Consider the following 21,225-nt stretch of genomic DNA (forward strand, 5'->3'; position numbering starts at 1 on the left):
CCTGTCATTCCAACCACTTCCTACCCTAACCTTCCATAACTTTACAAAACACTAGTTAAGCCATTGGAGTACTGTGTGCAGTTTCAGTTACCACACTATAGGAAGGGTGTGATTGTGCGAGAGAGAGTGCAGAGGAGATGCACCAGGATGTTGCCTGGATTGGAGGACTTTAGTTATGGGGAGAGATTGGATGGGCTGGGCTTGTTTCCCCTGAAGCAAAGAAGGCTGATTATGAGAGACAGACAGGGTAGATAATTAAAATCTTTTCTCCCCATGGTAGGAACATGAACTTGAGGGTTCAGATGAGAAGGAGTTCTGAAGGGGATCAGATGGGTAGGTTTTTTTTTGCAAACACCCTGCCTGGTTGTTAACTGGAACATGTTGCCAGAAGTGGTGCTGGAAACAGATACAAGTGCTACATTTAAGAGGCATTTATACAGACACTCAATAGGTAAAACGTAGAAGGATACGGTACGTGCAGGCAAATGGGATTTGTGTAGACAAGCAAACAGATCAACATGGATGTGGTGGGCCCAAGAGCCCGTTGCTCAACTCTATGACTCTCTATTCCTTCCTCAACTCTACATCAACTTGCAACTTTCCACTTGCATTGTTTTTTCAGCTGTCTGGAACATTTACCAACTAAAATTTAAAAAAAAGATATGAAGAGTCATGCATTATTAAGCCAGTTACACTTCAGTGAAAAGCCACTTCCAACATTCTTACTACATTCACTTTAGCAACATTCAGCTTTTTTTGACTACTTATATCAATATTCTTTTGCACCCAGTGAATTGCACCAAAATTTCCAAGCTTCTCTCCTCCTTTCCTATGGATTTGTGCACATACCAGGGTAATGGTCCTTCAGTGCAGTCAGCCCCTTAAATCCCACCCCAAAAGCAAAAATCACACCAGTGACGAAGGTGAGGCAAAATTAAACATTAATTTAATTCACAATTTCCAAAGGGAGTTCATGAATTGAGCAGGAGAAATGTTACTCTGCCTAATTCCAGGACACAGTGGGCACCCTGATTACTAACTCATCACAAAGCAGGGATCATTAATTTGATGGATTACGACCACATTAACCAGTCCAGCACAAAGCAGGAACAGAATCAAAGCTCCCCAATTTCAATAGATTAGGACCACATCAAAGTACCCCAGTAACTAAATGAAGCAAAACACAGCTTGAATCAGAGCTCCCCAATATCAAAGCATAAAAAAAACCCTGGATATCTAATCCAGCACAAAGCAGGGACTGGGTCAGAGCTCCCTGATCTTCATGGTTCAGAATCACATCGGGAAAAACCCTCTGATGTCTAACTCAAGCAAAGCACAGGTTGAATCACAGTTCTCCGATCTCAATGGACTACAAAAACTGTTCTTTCAACTGCAATTAAACTGAGATTAGCAACACTCAAATTGTTACTTAACAGAATGCAAGAGTTTCTTAGAAAATGTGAAGGAATAAATCCTGTAAAAAAATTATGAAATTTTAACTGGTGTAGCATGTTAACTCTGGGAAGATGTCCCTCATGTATTTTGGCAAACTTGCATACAACATTTAATCACTGACCTTTCATTGCATGCAACTACTCTCAGAATAAATGCTCAGTAGATAACTACATCAAATGAGAGACATGAAACCAACCAAAAGGTACAAGTTTCAAACTGATACAGTTCTTTGGCCTTACCTTATTTTGCACAACGATGGATGCCATTTGCAGAGCTGCCAAATGCCTATCCTGATCTGAATGTAGAGATGGCCTTAAACCAGCTTGAGATTTCTCATCAATGTCCTTCTGTCCCACTCCAGCTGCTAGATCCTGAAGTTGCATGCACTCTTGACTGATTTCAAATCCATCCTCTTTATTTGCTTTACCCAGCCTGTTGCTTCTTTGCTGTCTCTCACCACTGGATTCCAGTAATTTTGCTGCACACTCGGGACATCTTTCTACACTTCCTCTCCGAACGGGGATTCTGTGGTGCTTATCAATTCTATCTTTGCTTGCTACCCATTGCCTTCCAACTGTTCCTGGACTTAGTGGTCTACCCACATACTGCCACCCTTGCTTGGACTCAGCTCTGAGTTGCACAGTGTTCTTTCTCTCTGACACATCTGTGCTTCCACCTGACCCCTTCACCATGCCATCACATTTCACATCTTGCATTTCCCCTTTGCTGTCCCTCGGTTCTGGACCCAGATCTCGGCTTAGACCTGGGGATAAGTGGCTCGTCGTTTGTTTTTTAAACTGAGTAACTCCTAATGATTGAAGATTATGTCGACTCAGCACTCTAAAGGTGATCTCATCCAGAAATTTTGAAAATTTCAGTTTCTCTTCTATGATCTCTGCACCTGGCCTTTGGTGCCTACCTTGCACTGAACTGAACTGTGAAGATAGTTTGCCTTGCATGGAGGCTCTTCTGCCCCTCTGCCCTCTCAACATGTATTGCGAGGAATAAATTAACTGCTCTGTCCTACTCTGGGATAATGTTTCTGCAGATCTGGCCTTACGCAGACTTTCAACTTCCACCCCTAGCACATTAGTCTGTTTGAGAATTCCTTTGCGAGGCTGATGAATCTGGGAACTATCTGACTCCTTCGGAACCAGAATTTCAGTGGGTTCTTTAAATGTTGAACTATGCCCCAGACTCCTGGTTTTCAGGGAATGTCTTAAAGTTTCGGCATCATTCAAATTCATGAGCGGTATTGCAGTTTTACTCATAAACTGAGAAAAGTTTTGTTGCGTGGATCTTGGATCACCTTCACCTGACTGTCTGTGTATGTTCTCACTGCAAAACCCCAGCCTGTTAGGAGAAGAGGCACCTTCTCTTTCACTGCTGGAATCCTGAGACCAGAGGGGAGAAAAATGGGCGTTTGGTGCTTCTGAATTTCTCACACTTTGCAGAACCTCTACGTCTGGTTCACCAATGGTATCCGTGCAACTGAATCGTCTGTGCTGCAGTCTAGGCACACGGGTGTTCTCAGTTACCTGACTCTGCTCAGTTGGTACGGCTGTCCCGTCTAGTTCATTCCTAAAAATAGGTGGCTCACTCCGATTCTCCCGGTGCTGAGGTGGTGCCTTCCTGTATGGCTTTCTCGTCGCCGCTGTGTTACTCATGTTCAGATTCCCTACGCCTTACTCCCAGTGCACAACCTAATAAACCAAAAGCAGACGAGTTACACACACCTTGCCAAATTTAAGCAGTTTGTAAATGACAATGCTCCAAGTAGATTTCACCCATGCCCAGTGTTGCATTGAGATGATCTGTTCAACTGACAATGATGGAAATATTCTTTATGGATACGTTGCTGCAGGAAGGGCAGTGAGAAGAGCTGTTGACGCAAATAACTGTCAAAAGGATGTCAATTCATGTGCACTGCCCTCACAGAGAAAGGAACACAAATAGCGCTCTCAGCTATAAACTAAACAGACTTCAAAAGGGAGCATTGATTGGCAACGTTTCATTGATCAAATTATCCATAGAGCCAATTTCAGGAGTCTGGAAATTCATTTGATCTTTCTGAGTTTATGTATCATCTCTCACTGTAAACATAATTCTAGTCACGGTACAACAAGATATGCAGCTAAAGGTGTCAATACAAACCTTTTATTTTTGCAATGTTAAAGGCACCATTAAAGTTTTGTTTATACCCACCTGAGCTACAAGGTTGGAGCCCTGGTTCACTTGTTCTGAAGACTCAAAGCAGATATTCAAGTACTTAAAGTCCTTAACAGAATATACAGTGTGTATATATCGACATATTGAAATGGGTGCTACAAAGATGGAGAAACAAGCAGAATGGAAATGTCCTCAGAGGAAATGGGGTGCACGCAAGTATAACCACAGGTAATACACTTTTGAATCCACTGACTCCCGATTCGCTCTCCCATCTTGCTTCTGTTACGGCTACTTCATTCTCCAGTTTTGCAGCTGAATCTATTCTGAAGGTGCCACCTTATATACAGCTTCTATCATCCTCAAGTGAGAAGCTCCCCTCCACACTACTAAAAGGTCCCACAATTATGCATTTGAACTCTCAATCCTTCCTCTCCCTCTCAGAACTGAATTTACTTGCCTTGCCCTTTTGTTCCACCAGCCCCCACATTCAATTCTCTGCCATTCCTGCAACCTTCAATCTGATGCCACTAAAAACAGTCCTCAAGGGATTGTTCTTGCTTTGACACACTAGCCTATTTTTCAATTCCCTTGTGTTCTGACAGCACCTCATGTGCAAAAAAATCCTTCCTTCTCACCTGGAGCCCAAATATATCCTATTGAACTTCCCTCCCTGATACATGATAGCCCAATTTCCTCTCTGTCAAATCCTTACAGAATTTTATATAGTTCAATGTAATCAGCTGATGCTTCTAAACTTTCAGAAAATAAATTTCTATTACAGGATCTGGGTAATACCGGAAAAGCCAGCATTTATTCAGTTCCTTAGTTGCTTGGGAAAGTGGTGGTGAGCCACTTTGTTTAAACTCTGCAGTCCCTCTGGTGAAGGTACTCTGATGATGCTGTTTTGGGGGGGGGGGTGGAGTTCCAGGTTTTAGATCAAGCACCAATGAATGAACAGTGATGTTTTCAAGATGATGCATGACTTGAGGAAGGAACCTGGAGGTGGTGGTCTTCCCATGTGCCTGATGTCCTTGATGATATAGGTTGTGGGATTGGGAGATGTGCTTGGAAAAATTCATGGCAACTAACTATAATCTGTGCCCTTCACTAACCTCCATTTCCAGTAGTAGGCCACTTGACTCCTTAAACCTGCTCCACCATTTAATAAGGTCACAACTGATCTGACTGTAACCTCAATTGCATACTCTCATCCATCTGAGGTAACTTTACACTCCCTGGCTTATCAAGTATCTCCATCTTTAAATGTTCAAACACAGCTTCCACCATCTCATGAAGAGATTCCAAAGACTTAAGACTCAAAACTCAGGGGGGGGGGGGGGAGAGAAAATCCTGTTTCCAATGGGCAATGCCTCACTTTTAAACAGTGACCCCTACTTCTCGATTCTCCACCAAAGGAAACATCCTCTCCATGTTCATCCTATCAAGATCATTCAGGATCTTGAGTCAATCAAGTCCCCTCTCACTAAACTTCTAAACTCCGGTAAGTACAAGCCAAGCCTGCCCAATGTTTCCTCATAAAATACCCTGCCCATTCCCAATATTAGTCTAGAAAATCTTGTCTAAACTTCTTCCAACACATTAACATCCTTCCTTTAATAAGACAACCAATACTATACAGACTGAGAGAAGTTAATTTAGCAGCCTGAGCCAAGTTTGATCTTTGGGGGCTCCAGCTTTGGGAGCTTCACTTTTTTGTTTAATGCAACATACTTACTCACCACATTGTCCTTGAATGACTCACACAAATCTGAAACCAATTATATTCAACTAAACATTTCCAGTCCATATTCATTAAATGACCCCTCACTGAGAAACATACAGAAGCCAGAAAGGGTCCAAACAGGAGCTTCAGTTAACGTGGTCACACTGCATGTTCAGCCAGACAGTAGATGGATGACCACCAGGAAGGGCAGGCAGGCAGTGCAAGTATCATCAGTGGCTATTTCCCCAACAAGTATATATGCTTTGGATACTGTTGAGGAGGAGATGGCCTTTCAGAAGAATGCAGCACCAGCAAAATCAGTGGTACCACGACTGGTTCTGTTTTACAGCAGAGATGGACAAAGTCTAGATGAGCAGAAGTGATCGGGGACTCAATAGTCAGGGTACATCTGGTATACACACGTAATACACAGGTATATCTGTGATCGTGGACAAGACTCCAGGATGGTGTTTTGCCTCCCAGGTGCCAGGATCAAGGATGTCTCAGAGCGGGTACGGAACATTCTGAAAGGGGAGGGCAAGCAGCCAGAGGTCGTAGCCCATATTGGTACCAATGACATATGTAAGAGAGATGTGGTCCTACAAAAGGAGTTAGGTAAAAAGTTGAAAAGCAGGACCTCTGGGGTTGTAATCTCAGTATTCATCCCTGTGGCACTTGATAGTGAGCATAGAATTAGGGGGATAGGACAGATGGATGATCCCCATGCTGTCCAACTCCATGAATCCAAGTGGGAATATGGAGATAGGCATGACAGCCAGCATAGACATGGTGGGCCAAAGGGCCTGTTTCTATGCTGCACAACTCTGTGAATGTGTGGCTAAAGAGCTGGTACAGGAGGAAAGGCTTCAGGTTTTTGGATCATTGGAGCAGGGGTGACCTGCACAAGAAGGATAGGTTACACTAAACTGGACGGGGACCAATATACCTGCGGGGAGGGTTGCTTGTGCTAATCAGGAGGGTTTAAACTAGTGAGGCAGGAGCACGCAACCCAGAATGACAGTGCAGCAGGAGACAGGCTGACTTATATATAGAAAATAGAACAGACAAGTCCAGTGGGAAGAGCAGACACAGACAAGCGGAGATGCATGAAAGGGCCAGTAGACTTAACTGCACTTACTTTAATGCAAGGAGCCTCATAGGTAAATGGATGAGTTCAGAGCGCGGATCAGCACATGGAATGATGATGTTGTTGCAATTACACTATGTGGCTATATGAGTAAAACTTGGGAACAAGAAGGGTCAACCACTTCAATGGGGTTAAACTACAGGCCTCCCAATACCCAACCCAAATTAGAAGAAATGTCAGTATGTAAGCAAATCACAGAAGGATGTAAAAGCAAAGGGACTGTAGTAGTGGGGGACATTAACTTTCCCAATATTGACTAGGATTGCCTTAGTGCATGGGGCTTACAGTGGGGTGGAATTTGTGCAACGCATCCAAGAGGGTTTTTTGAAGCAGTATTTACAGAGTCCTACAAGGGAAGCAAGAGAGTAGCTAAGAATAGGTCCCTTCAGGGACCAAAGAGTTAATGTGTGTGTGGAGTCAGGGGACATGAGCGATGTCCTAAATGAATACTTCTAATCAGTTTTTCATCAGAAGTGGGATGTGCAGGCTGGAGAGTTAAGGGAGGAGGCTGTACAGGACTTCTTAGGGAATGAGGCTGGGCAAGTGGTACAAGTTTCTATACAGGAACTCTTTGGGAATAGTAACTATAGTTCGGTAAGTTTCAAAGTAGTCATGGAAAAAGGTAAGATTGGTAGCATAGTGGTTAGCATAATGCTTTACAGTCCCAGCGACCCAGGTTCAAATCCGGCCACTGTCTGTAAGGAGTTTATACATTCTCCCCGTGTCTGTGTGGGTTTCCTCCGGGTGCTCCGGTTTCCTCCCACATTCCAAAGACATACAGGTTAGGAAGTTATGGGCATGCTATGTTGGTGCCGAAAGTGTGGTGACACTTGCGGGCTGCCCCCCAAAATCACTACGCAAAAGATGTATTTCACTGTGTGTTTCGATGTACATGTGACTAATAAAGATCTTATCTTATTGCTGTCAAATACGTCTAAAATTGCAGGCAATTCCAGAAGGACAAGAGATTATGAAATGAATTACATTTAAATTTCCCCAGTTGTCCAAGTGTGTTTTAACCTCTAAGTCCAACTCACCCATTTTGGACATTTCTCAAAGGATATTGCCAGAACGCAAGCTGAACAAAAATAATCAAGGGCAGGTGACAAAAATGAAGGCACATCTGTCGACACGATCTGGGGTATCACAATGTGTAAACTACACTGCCACAGCTCACCACCAGCTGATGTGAACGCAGGATCCATCAGTTCATTGGAACTATCTTACCAAGTGAAAACTGCAAATCTTTTCCACTAATTCACATCGTGCACAGAGACCATTATTCCGTACTCTCTTACATTTTGCACACAAGTCTCTTCTGTACCATTGAACGTCAATCTAGTTCCATTATTGTTTCACAGCTATTCACATTGATTAATCAGCAGGTCTACTCTGCACATCTCTGAACTATTATCAGGTTTGTACTACAATATCCCTATTTGTCAGACTAATAACACAAAATTAATAACACACACCACTGGAGTACTATCAGATGTGCAGCAAAGCTGATTTCTGAAGCACATTTCCTGCCGACATTTTGAGCATTAGAACTACATACTCCCGGAGCACACAATGGACACAAACTTGGATCCTGGAAATTAGTCAGAGTTTGTAATTAGTGAAAGCAGATAACTGTGACATCAAGGCAATTTATCTGTCCTTATTTCTTTATTACCCATCCAAACCAACAAGCAATAAAATCAAAAACTTCTAAAAATAAGTATTTTCATTGATCACATTAAAGGGTCATCAGACAGGCTATTATAACCAACTAAATACATGATCAATTATCTTAATGGTGGTCTGAATATCAAATAAGCCACATTAAGTGTAAACTTGTCTTCCATGTTAATGCATAGTCATCAAAATAAAAGCACAGAGGTCACGACAGTGGTATAATTTATACTCTCCACTTGTCAGCTGCCTGCCTAACAAACCAGCCACTGAGGTAATTAATTGTGCTGCTTGCTAAGTTGATGAAATACTGGCAGTCTCCTGAGAATCGATGCAGCCACCCCACAAGTGTGCCATGCACATTCCATGGTTAATCACTAATTTGCACAAATCTACCAAGTATTTCAACAAGCACTAGAGGCCAAAGGATTGTATGACTACAGAGATGAGGGGATTACCTTTGGTTAAAACACAATATTAAGTTCTCCTAAATCCTAGCAGGACTGCACTTTGGTGATACAGCAGCTTTCTCCATTTTTAACCTGAGTTCAAGCAATGATCCCGTTCCAGACTGTAATTCAAAGTGCCAAATAAATCTTATTTCAAACATGCAATTTTTGCCCATTCAATGGACATATTGTTAGATGAATTATGTTCTGTGCCCTTAATCTAACTCTTGTGACTTCAAAGGCTGTGGATGAGCACTTGAAAAGCCTACAGGGCCAAGTGCTGGGAGATGGGATTAGCCTAAATAGCTCTTTTAGACAATAGACAATAGGAGCAGAAGTAGACCATACGGCCCTTCGAGTCTGCATCGCCATTTTGAGATCATGGCTGATCCTCAACAATCAATATCCTGTTCCTGCCTTGTCCCCATATCCCTTGATTCCCCTATCTATAAGAAACTTATCTAGCTCCTTCTTGAAAGTGCCCAGAGAATTGGCCTCTGCTGCCCTCTGAGGCAGTGCATTCCACAAATTCACAACCCTCTGGGAGAAGAACTTTTTCCTCAAACGACTTCCTTCTGTGCAACAGTTAAAGGAAGAACACCAACTCCTTCAAATATAAAAGAGTAATAAATGCATGGTGCTCCCAGTGATTCCCACAGCCTAGCAACGACTAATGAAATTCTTTCATTCTGTGACTGCCTAGACATATACAGGAAGCATTAATGGCTAGGTGAGATGTACATATTTTTTCCTACATGTTTTGGACAGTTTAGTAGGCAGCACTCTTGAATGGCAGCAGATAGTGGGCTCCAATTTATAGAACTTGAATATCTTGAATATTCAATCTCAGCTGATGTTGTAATGGGAGAGAAACCAGTGAGAAAATGGGGGGGACGTTAGAGAGGAAAATAAGTGAGGGTGTGGGGTTGGAGAGGAAAAGGGTGGTCTGTAAAAAAAGGTTGTCTATAGCTGATACAAGGTCCCGGCTATTGAACCTAGATGATTACTTGTAAATGTTTCTGCAAGTTGTTTGAATGAGGAGGATGATGATTCCAACAGATGTAGTACAACAGAAACGTGAATGCTCATTCTCGGCAACGAGTAACTTGAACCTCAACCAAAATTTTGAGAATCAAGCATTGACACCAAATTATGATCCACCAAAACCTGCAACATCTTTTTCATAATTATCAAGCATCAAAAATGTGGCTTGAAAAGCATAATGTCGAAGCATGAAACAGAAAGCAGAGTACAGTAAAACTCCAATAATCCGCTTTCCGGAATTCCTCATTTCGACATCCACGTCACCAAATACTTATTCCCACGCTCCCTTGTAACTCACTGGGGATCTGGTTCCCGTGTTCCCTGGTAACTCAAGTATTACTACAAATGTACAGGTACTTGCTGAACCTCACCTGGAGTTAGAAAACATAGAAACATAGAAAACCCTACAGCACAATTCAGGCCCTTCGGCCCACAAAGCTGAGCCGAACATGTCCCTGCCCCAGAAATTACTAGGCTTACCCATAGCCCTCTATTTTTCTCAGCTCTATGTACCTATCCAACAGTCTCTTAAAAGAGTTTTGGTCTCCTTACCAGAGAAAGGATGAAGAATGTACTTGCCACAGAGGGAATGCAGTGAAGGTTCAGTTTGAGGACCTGTCCCTCTCCAGCAGTAAACAACAACATCCTATTAACCTTTCCTAATAAACTTGCTGTACCTCCATCCTATCCTATGTGAATCTCACACTGGGACACCAAGATCTCTCCATCTCAAAGCTCTGCCATCTCTCATTTAAATATGCCTTTTTTTTCCCTGTCAAAATGGACATTCAAGTTTCCAACATTATAGAACAGTACAGCACAGGAACAGGCCCTTCGGCCCATGATGTTGTACCAAAACTAATTAAATTAATGACATCTAATCCCTTCTGCCTGCACATAGTCCGTATCCTTCTATTCTCTGCACATTTGTGTGCCAGTCTAAGAGCCTTTTCAAGGTTAGTGGTTAGACTCTCTTGTTGGAGATGGGCATTCCATGGTTTCTTTTGGGGCACAATTCTTGCTTGCAACTTATTAGCCAAAGTCTTATTGTTATCAGGGTATTGCTGCGTATGGGTGTGGATTGCTTCCTTTGCCAAGGAATAGTGAATGGTAATTGTGTAATCATCAACAAATATTATGATGGAAGGGAGGTCATTGAAGCAGCTGAAACGGATGGTCCTATGACACTGTTCTGTGAACTCCTGAGTGATGACCTGGGGCTGGGATAATGGACCCCAACAATCACAACAACCTTACTTCATGCAAGATATGGCTTCAACCATTGGGGTTGTTTTCCCCCTTAACACCCATTGCCTTACAAGGGATCCTTTAATCGACACTCAGTCAAATGATGCCTTCAAAGGATTCGACAGGATATAAACTCATTGGAAATGTGGGCAGAGACACGGCAGATGGAATTTAATCCAGACAAGTGTGAGGTGTTGCACTTTGGGAGCTGAAATGTAAAAGTATATAGTAAATGGCAGGAGCAACACACAAAATGCTGGAAGAACTCAGGTCAGGCAGTATCTGTGGAAGGAAATGAACAGTCAACGTTTTGAGCATAGACCCTTAATCAGGACTGGGATATGATGAAGGTTCTCGGCCCAAAACGTCCACCGTTCATTTTCCTCCACAGACACTGCCTGATCTGCTGAGTTCCTCCAGCATTTCGCGTGTGTTGCTCCAGATTTCCAGCATCTGCAGTCTCTCTTGTGTCTTGGTAAATGGCAGGACCCCTCAGGGCATTGATATACAGGGGGATCTTGGGGTGCAAGTCCACAGCTCCCTGAAAGTGGAAACAAGTAGATAGGGTGGTAAAGGCAACATACGGCATACTTGCCTTCATCTGCCAGGGTGTTGAGTATACAAGTCAGGAAGTCATGTTGCAGCTGTACAAAACTTTGGTTAGGCCATATTTGGAGTATTGTGTGCAGTTCTGGTTGTTGCATTACAGGAAGGATGTGGAGGCTTTGGAGAGGGTGCAGAAGAGGTTCACCAGGATGCTGCCAGGACTGAAGAGCATCAGCTACAAGGTTGGACAAACTTGGATTGTTTTTTCTAGAACAGAGGCCAAGAGGTGACCAGATAGAAATATATAAAATTATGAGAGCCATAGATAGAGTAGGTAATCAGTCCTTTACCCAAGGAGGAAATGTCAAATATTAGGAGGGCATAGCTTTATGGTGAGAGGGGAAAAGAGTAAAGGAGATTTATGAGGAAAGTTTTTTTCCTCTTACACAGAGAGTGCTAGGTGCCCGGAATGCATTACCAGAGGAAGTGGTGGAAGCAGACACACAAACAGGCAGGGGATGATGGGATATAGATCACGTGCAGGCAGACAGGTTTAATTTGTCATCATGGTTGACCAAGACATTGTGGGCTGAAGGGCCTGTTACTTTGCCCCATATATCAAGGGTAGTCACTCTCTTTTCTGGAATTCAGCTTTGGACCACGGCTGTGATGAGGTCTGGAGTGGTCCAAGAAAAACCCAAACTCAACATCTGCAAGTAGGTGATTAGTGAATAAGTGCCACTTGATAACACCGTCAACAACAGCTTCCATCACTTTGATGATGATTGAGAGTAGATTGATCTGGTTGTCGTTAGCCAGATTACATTTGTCCTGCTTTTTGTTAAGAGGACATAGCTGGGCATATTTCCAAGTTGTCAGTTAGATACCCATTGTAAATATACTGGAAGAGCTTGGCTGGAGTCACAGCTAATTCTGGAACTCAGGTCTTCAGCAATACAGCTGGGATTTTGTCTGGTCCCACAGCTTGAAGAGCTCTTGGATTTTTTTTGATATCACACAAGTGAATCTAATTGGCTTCTGTGATCTGTGATGGTGGGGATTTCAGGAGGAGGCCAAGATGGATCATCTACTTGGTACTTCTGGCTGAACATGGTACTGAATGCTAGGAAACAACATTTTTGAGGTCAGGGATGTTGTTGAAGCCACCTCCTCCCATCAGCTATTTAATTATCTGTGACTAGTAGGACTTTTGATCTGATCTGTTGGTTGCAAGGTTGCTTAACCTTGTCTATTGCATGCTGTTGAGCACAGGTTTTACAGTGTTACAAAGTTAACACCTCAGTTTTAGATGTACCTTGTGCTACCCGAGGCATATCCTTGAGGACTCCTCATTGAGCCACAGTTGATTTCCTAGCTTGAAAGTAATGGATATGTGGGACATGTCAGGCCATGAGGTTACAGACTTCTATTGCTACTGATGGATAACCAGTTTTCAGCTGGGTCCATTTCATTTAGCACACATAAAGTGCCACGCAGTAGAATGAAGAACGTCATTGGTGTGAAGAAGGGACACAATGCCATCAGGGACAGGTGTACCTATCACAGGCATATCGATGAGTACAAGATCCAAGTAGGTTCATTCCTGACGTTAGATCACTCACAACTGCTGCAGGCCCAATTTAGACAACAGACCACAGACAAGATAGAAGGAAATAACATCAAGTTGTATAGTGTGCCACATGAAGGGAAACTTGCAGGTGCTTCATGTGTCTGCTACCCTTATAGAAAATTGGGGAATTCTGACCTTCTAATGAAAGGAAGGTCATTGGTTCAGCACAATTGTACTCAAGGACACCATCCTGAGAAAATTCTGCGGCAACACATAAATGAGGTTTAGAAAGCCAAAAATCAGGCAGAGCATGAATCAGGAAGGCTAAAAGGGGCCATGAGATGCCTTTGGCAAGTAGGATTAAGGAGAATCCCAGGGCATTTTGTGTGTCTATGAGGAGCAACAGGGTAGTTAGTGAAAGGGTAGGTCCACTCAAGGACAATGGAGGCAATTTATGCATGGAGCGAGAGGAAGTGGGTGAGGTCAGTAGTCACCTGGACAAGGATGATGGTGAGATTCAGGAGGGGCATGTTGATATTCTACGGGATGTCGATATTAAGAAGGTGGTGGTGTTACGTGCATTGAGAAACATTAAAGTGCACAAGACTCCAGGGCCCAATGGAATCTATCAGAATACCGAGGGAGGCAAGGAAGAAGATTGATGGGGCCTCGGTAGAGACCCTTTTAGCCATAGATGATGTCTGAGAGCACTAGGGTACAGCCAATGTTTAAACCAGGAAATTATAGGCTGACATCAGTGGACAGGAAATTATTAAAGTTTCTTAAGGACAGGATTTACTCGCCCTTGGAAAAGCATGAACTTATCAGGGATAGTCAGCATGGTTTGTGTGTGGGAGGTCTTGCCTCAAATTTGGTTGAATTTTTTTTTTTGAGGAGACAACAGATGATTGATTATAGGGCAGTGAAATGTTGGCTATGTAATCTCTAGTAAAGCATTTATCAAGGGCCCTCATGATACGCTGGTCCAGAAGATTAAGGCACCTGGGATCCACAGCAAGTTGGATACAAAATTGGCTTGCTCATTGAAGACAAAGGTGGAGGGATGCACCTCTGACTGGAGGTCATGACCAGTGGTTTCCTCAAGGATCAGTGCTGGGACCAAGGAAAATGTATGGTGGTCTGATTGGCAAGTTTGCAGACAGTATAACAATTGGTAGAGTTGTGGAGTAACTAAGGTCATCAAATGATATAGCAGGATATAGATCAGTTGGAAATTTGGGCAGAGAAATGGCAGATGAGGTTTATTCTGGACAAGGACAAGATGTTGCATTTTTGGAGGTCATGTGCAAAAGGAAAGTATAGAGTAAATGGCAACATCCTTCGGTACATTGATGTAGAGAGGGATCTTGAGCTGTAAGTTCATAGCTCCCCGAAAGTGGCAACAAGATATAACTGGTTTATTATTGTCACATGTACTGAGATACAGTGAAAAGCACAAGTACATTGAGGTAGTGCAAAAGGAAAAAAAAAAGCAGAATATAGTTTTGCAGTTATAGACAAAGTGCAGTGCAGGTAGACAAATAAAATACAGGGGCCATAATGAGGTAGTCTGAGATCAAGAGTTCTTCTTTATTGTATAAGAGATCTGTTCAAGAGTCTTATAATAGTGGTGGTACATGTTCTCAAGCTATTGTATCTTCTGCCCAATGGGATTGGGGGGGGAGGGGAAGGAAAGAGAAAAATGACCAGCGCACGAAGGTCCTTGATTATGTTGGCTGCTCTCCCAAGGCAGTGGTAAGTATAGAGAGACTCAATGGAGAGGAGGCTAGCTTTCATGAGCTGTGAGAGTGGGCTGTATTCACAACTGTCTGAAAATTCTTGCAGTCTTGGGCACAGCAGCTGACATACCAAGCTGTGATGTATCTGAATAGCATGTTTTCTATGGTGAGGGTCATCAGGGACAAGCTAAATTTCCTTAGCCTTCTAGAGGAAGTAGAGGTATTGATGTGCTTTCTTGGCCATAGCCTCCACATGGCTGGACCAATACAAGATGTTTATCATATTTACACAGAGGGACTTTAAGATCTTTATTAGTCATATGTACATCAAAACACAGCAAAATGCATTTTTTGCGTAGTGTTCTGGGGGCAGCCTGCAAGTGTCGCCATGCTTCCAGCGCCAACATAGCATGCCCACAACTTCCTAACCTGTACATCTTTGGAATGTGGGAGAAAACTGGAGCACCTGGAGAAAACCCATGCAGACACAGGGAGAACGTACAAACTCCTTACAGATAGCAGGAATTGAACCCGGGTTGCTAGTGCTGTAAAGCATTATGCTAACCACTATACCACTGTGCCTGCCCATCAAATACTATGACTTGAAGCTCTCAACCATCTCCACCTCAGCGCCATTGATACAGACAGGGGTGTGTACTCTGCCCTGAAGTCAATTACCATCTCTTTTGTTGACATTGAGGGAGGATGAGGTTGTCGTCATGACACCATGCCAGCAGGCTCTATCTAAAGAAAGTGTATGGCGTGCTTGCCTTCATTGGTCGGGGCATGAGTATAAAAATCAGGAGGTCATGTTACAACTGTATAAAACTTTAGTTAGGCCACATTTGAAGTATCATGTGCTGTTCTAGTCACCACATTACAGGAGGGAAATGGAGGCTTTGGAGAGGGTGCAGAAGAATACAGAATGTTGTCTGGACTAGCTTGAAGGAAACATTGGTCAAACCTGGATCATTTTCTCTGGAGTGGAGACTGAGGGGTGACCTGATAAAAGTACAAAATTATGACAAGCATAGATATGGTAGATAGAGCTTTACCCCACACACACCCTCCCCAACCACCAGCAAGGGTGGAAATGTCAAATACTAGAGGGCATGGGATTAAGGTGAGAGGGTGAAAGGTTAAAGATGTGCAAGGTAACTTTCTTTACACAGTGGTAGGTGCCTGGAACATGCTGCCAGGGGTGATGGTAGAAGCAAATACACTAGCGATGTTTGAGGCATTTAGACACATGATCAGGCAGGGAATGGAAAAACAAAGATCATGTGCAGGCAGATGGGATTAGTTGAGATCGACGTCATGGTGGGCCGAAGGGCCTGTTCCTGTGCTGTACTGTTCTGTTTAAAGTGACTTGATAACATGTCCCATCAAATGGGCAGAACAGTGGCTGATGGAATTTAATCCAGACAAGGCAGGTAATGCATTTTGGGACATCGTACTAACAGTAAATGGCAGGGAATAGAGAGACTGGACATGCTGGATTTATTCTCACGTATTCAGTGCCCAAGAATTGGAACTACAATGGAACTGGAAAAGCAGAGATGAAATAAGAACAGAAAATACTAGAAATACTCAGCAGGCCAGGTTGAATCTGCAGAAAGAGAAACAGTTAATGTCTCAGAGACCTTTCAGCAGAGTTGGGAAGGAATCAAAAACAAGTTAGTTTTAAGTTAGAGGGGTTGGGGAGAGGTGCATAGGACAAAGGTAATATCTTTGATGGGGGAGAGGCTAGGACTGCTGTGGAGGTAAATTGTAGTGGTCATCAGGTCAATGGGTCATTAGGGGACAGCAAGAGAAAAAATTAAGAGCTGAGCAGTTAGAGAAAGAATACAAAAGAGCGTTCAAGTTGAAAAATACAGGATGGGCTTTGCTAATGGATAAAGAACTAAGCTGAGCCATTGGTGCTTTAAACCATTGTGCTATACATCAAAATCTGGTAAAGCCATTAAACCATCATAGGCACAATCAAGAGATGTGTCTAAACTGTCAAGAATGCCAAAGTCATTAAAATTCTGACCCAGCTGTCTATATGAAATAAATGTGAGAATCATGTTTCTATCTTCACAACTAACCCACAGGAAACTCAACCTTGGAAAAGACTATCTTGGATTTCAGATAAGTATTATCCCAAATGAGGCAAATGGAACCCCAATTAATAAGGGAAAATATAAATTCAGCACACATTTCTGACCTGTATTTTTGCTCGAGCAGTCTCTACATCACTGTATCCCAAAACTACCAACTTATCCTATGCAGTGTCACAGCAAAATTTGTCAGATTCCAATATTTGGCGACTGGGGTTTTTAAGTTAAGAAACAGGAACAATGTTTGTTACTGTACATGTTACAAGAAAAAAAAACAGGAAAGCTGCAGATAAACGTCTATTAAAATATACTACAGCCAAAACAACCAATTTTGTCAGCAATGAGATCTTTTGAAGTTTTTGCCATTCTTTATTAGAACGATCATCGGATAGAAACAGTCACCAGTGACGGACATGGGGAACAGCAGACTGTAGTTAGAAAATCTAAAACTCAATCCAAAACAGCAGGCCATAAAAGTGGATCAGTGGTAATTGAATACAGACAGACTCCAACAGGAATTCAGTGCCATGGGACATTTAATAACTACTGTTATTACGAATGCCACACAAAAACTCTCAAGATCACTTCCTCAACTAGGATAATCCAGAACCAATGCCAGAGATTCAGAATAAACAGATATCAGTTTCACAACTGAGATGACAAGAATTCTCTCTCTCAGGCAGTTGAGAATTTTTGAAAAATAGAGCCAGGATGCTGTCTCATTAAGTATAGTCAGGGCTGAGAGAGACAGACATTTGGGCTATAAGAAAATCAAGGGCAACAGACATCAAAAAGGAAAAATGGAGTCAATGCCAATCATCAAATCAGCCTTTATCTTATTGAGCAGCCTTTAGGGCCTTACAGTCTACTCTGGCTCATCATACCTATGGTATGCCAGAGCAGATTCACTTGAATGATAGCTGGAGCAAGAAATATTTCCTGCTGCAAACCCAATTTCTTTTAGAAATGGGATTAAATTTCACAAAGTTAAGAAAAAACACAAACTGAACATATCCACTTGTTATTAAAATGCACAGAACCTACTAAATAACAAGAAAGCAATAGTACCCCTTAAATACTTGCGTCAGGTTAGACCACTCAGAGCAATACCCTGCAGCACGAAAAAATCAATTTTTGCCACTGAAGGTAGCAAATAAAATAGTGCATCACCTGCCAGGAAACACACAGCTCCTTATTATTTTCCAGCAAGAAACGGTTCTGAAAGACCAAGTCAAACAGCTACTTACACATTGAATACAATATTCTGGCTTCAGGCAAGTTTGCTCTGCAACTCTTTTACTCCCTAGCCTGCCCCCCACCCCTCACCCCCAATGTAAGCATCTCAAAAAAAAAGAGGGCATAGGGTTAAAGTGAAAGTTGAGGAGAATTTTGTTTTTACCCGGTGGTTGATATCTGGAACTCACTGCCAGAATGGTGGAGTTGTTGGATACAAATCACTATTTAGGACATACTTAGGCAGACGCTTAAATAGGCAAGGCATAGAAGAAAACAGATGTAATAAAGGCAAATGAGATTAGCATAGATTTGGGGGGGGGGGGGAGAAAAAAAAAGTCACAGGGACATAGTGGGCTGAAGGGTCTGTTTTGGTGCTGGACAACTCAATGGCTAATGCACAGATTGGTATTAGAATTTAATACACTGTCAGATCACATACACAGCACAGAAGTGTGCAGCTGTCTGTTACAGAAAGTTTATAATGCAAGGAAGCAGAGCAGAAGAGTGGACTGTCATTGCACTGTCCACACTGCAGAGTGAACAATGTCTCTTCTCCATTTTTAAGAATATCCATCATATAATTTTCAGTGCCTCCTCCAGCTGGTAAGCACATTGCTACAGCTCATCTGACAGGCTGGCTAGACTAGATCAATAAGCACTGTATTCTTTCCTTCCCCCTGACCCCAACCAGATCAGGTGCTCAGCAAGGCAAGAACAACTCTCAAACAATCTAGCTGGAGAAGAGGAACAAATTACAATCACAGGACCAATTCAATAATCTTGGTTATCAAAACAGCCTTTGGGCTGCACATTCGCACAACTCAGCTGCAGTAGATCAAATTAAATTTCCATACACAAGCATAAACTAAGCAACTGTGCACTTAGTTGAAGAGCCAATGGTGAAAGGAATCCTAATGAATTACAGGGATATGGGAGGGGTAGAGGATTTTTATAGGTCAAAATACAAACCCAAAGTTAGATTCTATTGACCCCTTCACATTTTTCCACAAGCTCAAAAGGCAAAGACTTAACCAAGAAACCACTCCAGCAAGCTGCTCGAGTGATTTCAGTTGAGTTTAGTCTGGTCTTCATTCTACATCCACACAGCTTGACTTCCTACCAGCAGTCATCAGTATTTTTGTTTGACTGAGGCCAGCAGAGATTAAAATGAATAAACCACAGAGCCCTGTGCAACAGGATTTTGTCCAACAGTCTGGAGTTCATTTAACAATAAACCCCCACCAATTTAGAACCTTCACTCTCATTTTATTTTGGTCCTTCTCCATAACTATGCTATATCTAACTGAATTATCACCACCTCTAAAGTGCTCTCCAACTGCATTGGTTCTAAGTGCTCAGCTTCATTTCCCAAAAGCAAATTCAAAACTCCAAGCAAATATCCTCAAGTCTTTTGTGCCTCAAGTCATTCAGTATTTTTAGTATCTCCCTTAATAAAAATTGTTACCAAGACTCTTCCTTTCATATTGTTCCTAAATACCTTACGGTCAGGAATACTGAACATCAAATATTCTGAAGTCTCAGTCACCACCATATTGTTCTCATTTGATTTTGTGTGTGGAACTCAATCTTTGAGCCGCACATCAATTATATACAAGCACTCTTAATTAAGACTGCTTAGAATTGTCTATAACCACAGCTAATTCTGTATTACACCCAACTTGCTCTGTATGGATTATTTCTATGATGAATCTACAGCTTGATGGGATGTTTACAATAATGCATCAAATGAATTGATGATGGAACCCTTGTATTTCATATTTGCATAAGCATGAGAAAAGCAAGACTTACTAAAAGAAGTCAAAGGCAAAACATAAGTGATGGAAGAGAGCCTTTGGTGTTCAGTAGGCATTAACCAGACAGGCAGCCTCAGAGGTTTTTGGATCATCCCAAAATATGCTTGGTGCCGCTCCCAGCTTGCCCTTTTACCATCTCAAAGGACCAGCATTGTTCTCTCAGCAGGAATGGAAGGATCTGTTTCCTCATGCAATTGCAGATTATGGTGGTATTAATTTTGCTGCTGTCAATGACTGAGTGCCTTGAGTTATAGGATTTAAGCCAACATCCTGGAGCACATTTGGCAATAAGCCCCCAACCACCACACTCCTCCCACCACCACTTTAGAACCTTTACTTTTATTTTACTGTTATCCTTCTCCATAACCATGCCAAATTTAATTGATTATCACCACCTCAGAAGTGCTCTCCTACTACACTGGTTCTACTTGTTCAGCAGCAAGGATATTATCAGCAGAACTCCATCAGTAAGCAGGCACTTCTCTGAAAAGAGTGCATTCAGGATCTAAGTTTTCACTCATTCTCAGAGCTACCACTGCGTGAGCAGAAGGCACTGGCTTCACCAACAGCATACTGGGGGAGGACAACAACAGTTACAGGTCATGTCCACTGCTCATTCAAAACTATTTGAATTCTGATTAAGTCCTTTTTTTAAATTCCTTTTTTTGGGATCTGGACATCACTGTAAAGCTGGCATTTACTGCCCATCCCTAATTGTCTTTGAGAAAGTTGTGGGGAAAAGCTTTCTTGCAACATTGCAGTCATTCTGATGAAGCTGCTCTCACAGTGCTACCGGGTAGGGAGTTCCAGGATTCAGTCTCACAATGATGATAGTGAGATTTCCTAAATAGGACAGCATGCAACTTGAAGGGAAACTGGTGTTCCCATGCACCTGCTGCCCTTCACCTTCTTGGTAGCAGACACCACAGGTTTGAGGGGTGCAGTCTGAATAGTCTAGGCAAGTAACTGCCATGTATTTTGTAGATGGTACACACTACAGCCACTATGTGCCAGTGGTGGAGGAAATCAATGTTTAGGATGATTGGTAGGGTCCCAAACAAGTTGGCCACCTTGACCTGGATGAGTGCTCATCCAGGCAACTGGAAAATATTGAATCACAACCTGACCTATGCCTTGATGGTGAAGAGGTTTTGCAGATAGGAGGAGAGTCCATAGCTGCAAGATAACTAACAGATTCTGGTTTCCAGTCACCTTGGACCCCTTGCCATGGGACCAAGACATTCCTTTAATCAAAACTATATTGTAGTTAATGTACAACAGCTACCCTACGATAAAAAGATCCCACATA

At 42.5% G+C, this 21,225-nt stretch overlaps 1 protein-coding gene across 5 annotated transcripts in view; it reads right to left on the reverse strand.

Annotated features, from left to right (window-relative positions):
* Window positions 1-21,225, reverse strand: part of tjap1 (tight junction associated protein 1 (peripheral)) — a 119,896-nt gene that overhangs the window by 66,540 nt on the left and 32,131 nt on the right. For all 5 annotated transcript variants that reach the window (XM_052024275.1, XM_052024276.1, XM_052024272.1 and 2 more), the window contains one exon: window positions 2,994-3,158. In XM_052024275.1, the coding sequence (XP_051880235.1) occupies window positions 2,994-3,122 (129 nt within the window). In that variant the 5' untranslated portion in view covers window positions 3,123-3,158. The remainder of the gene's footprint in view (window positions 1-2,993; window positions 3,159-21,225) is intronic.

This window comes from Pristis pectinata, chromosome 10 (genome assembly GCF_009764475.1).
Source record: "Pristis pectinata isolate sPriPec2 chromosome 10, sPriPec2.1.pri, whole genome shotgun sequence".
NCBI lineage: Eukaryota > Metazoa > Chordata > Chondrichthyes > Rhinopristiformes > Pristidae > Pristis > Pristis pectinata.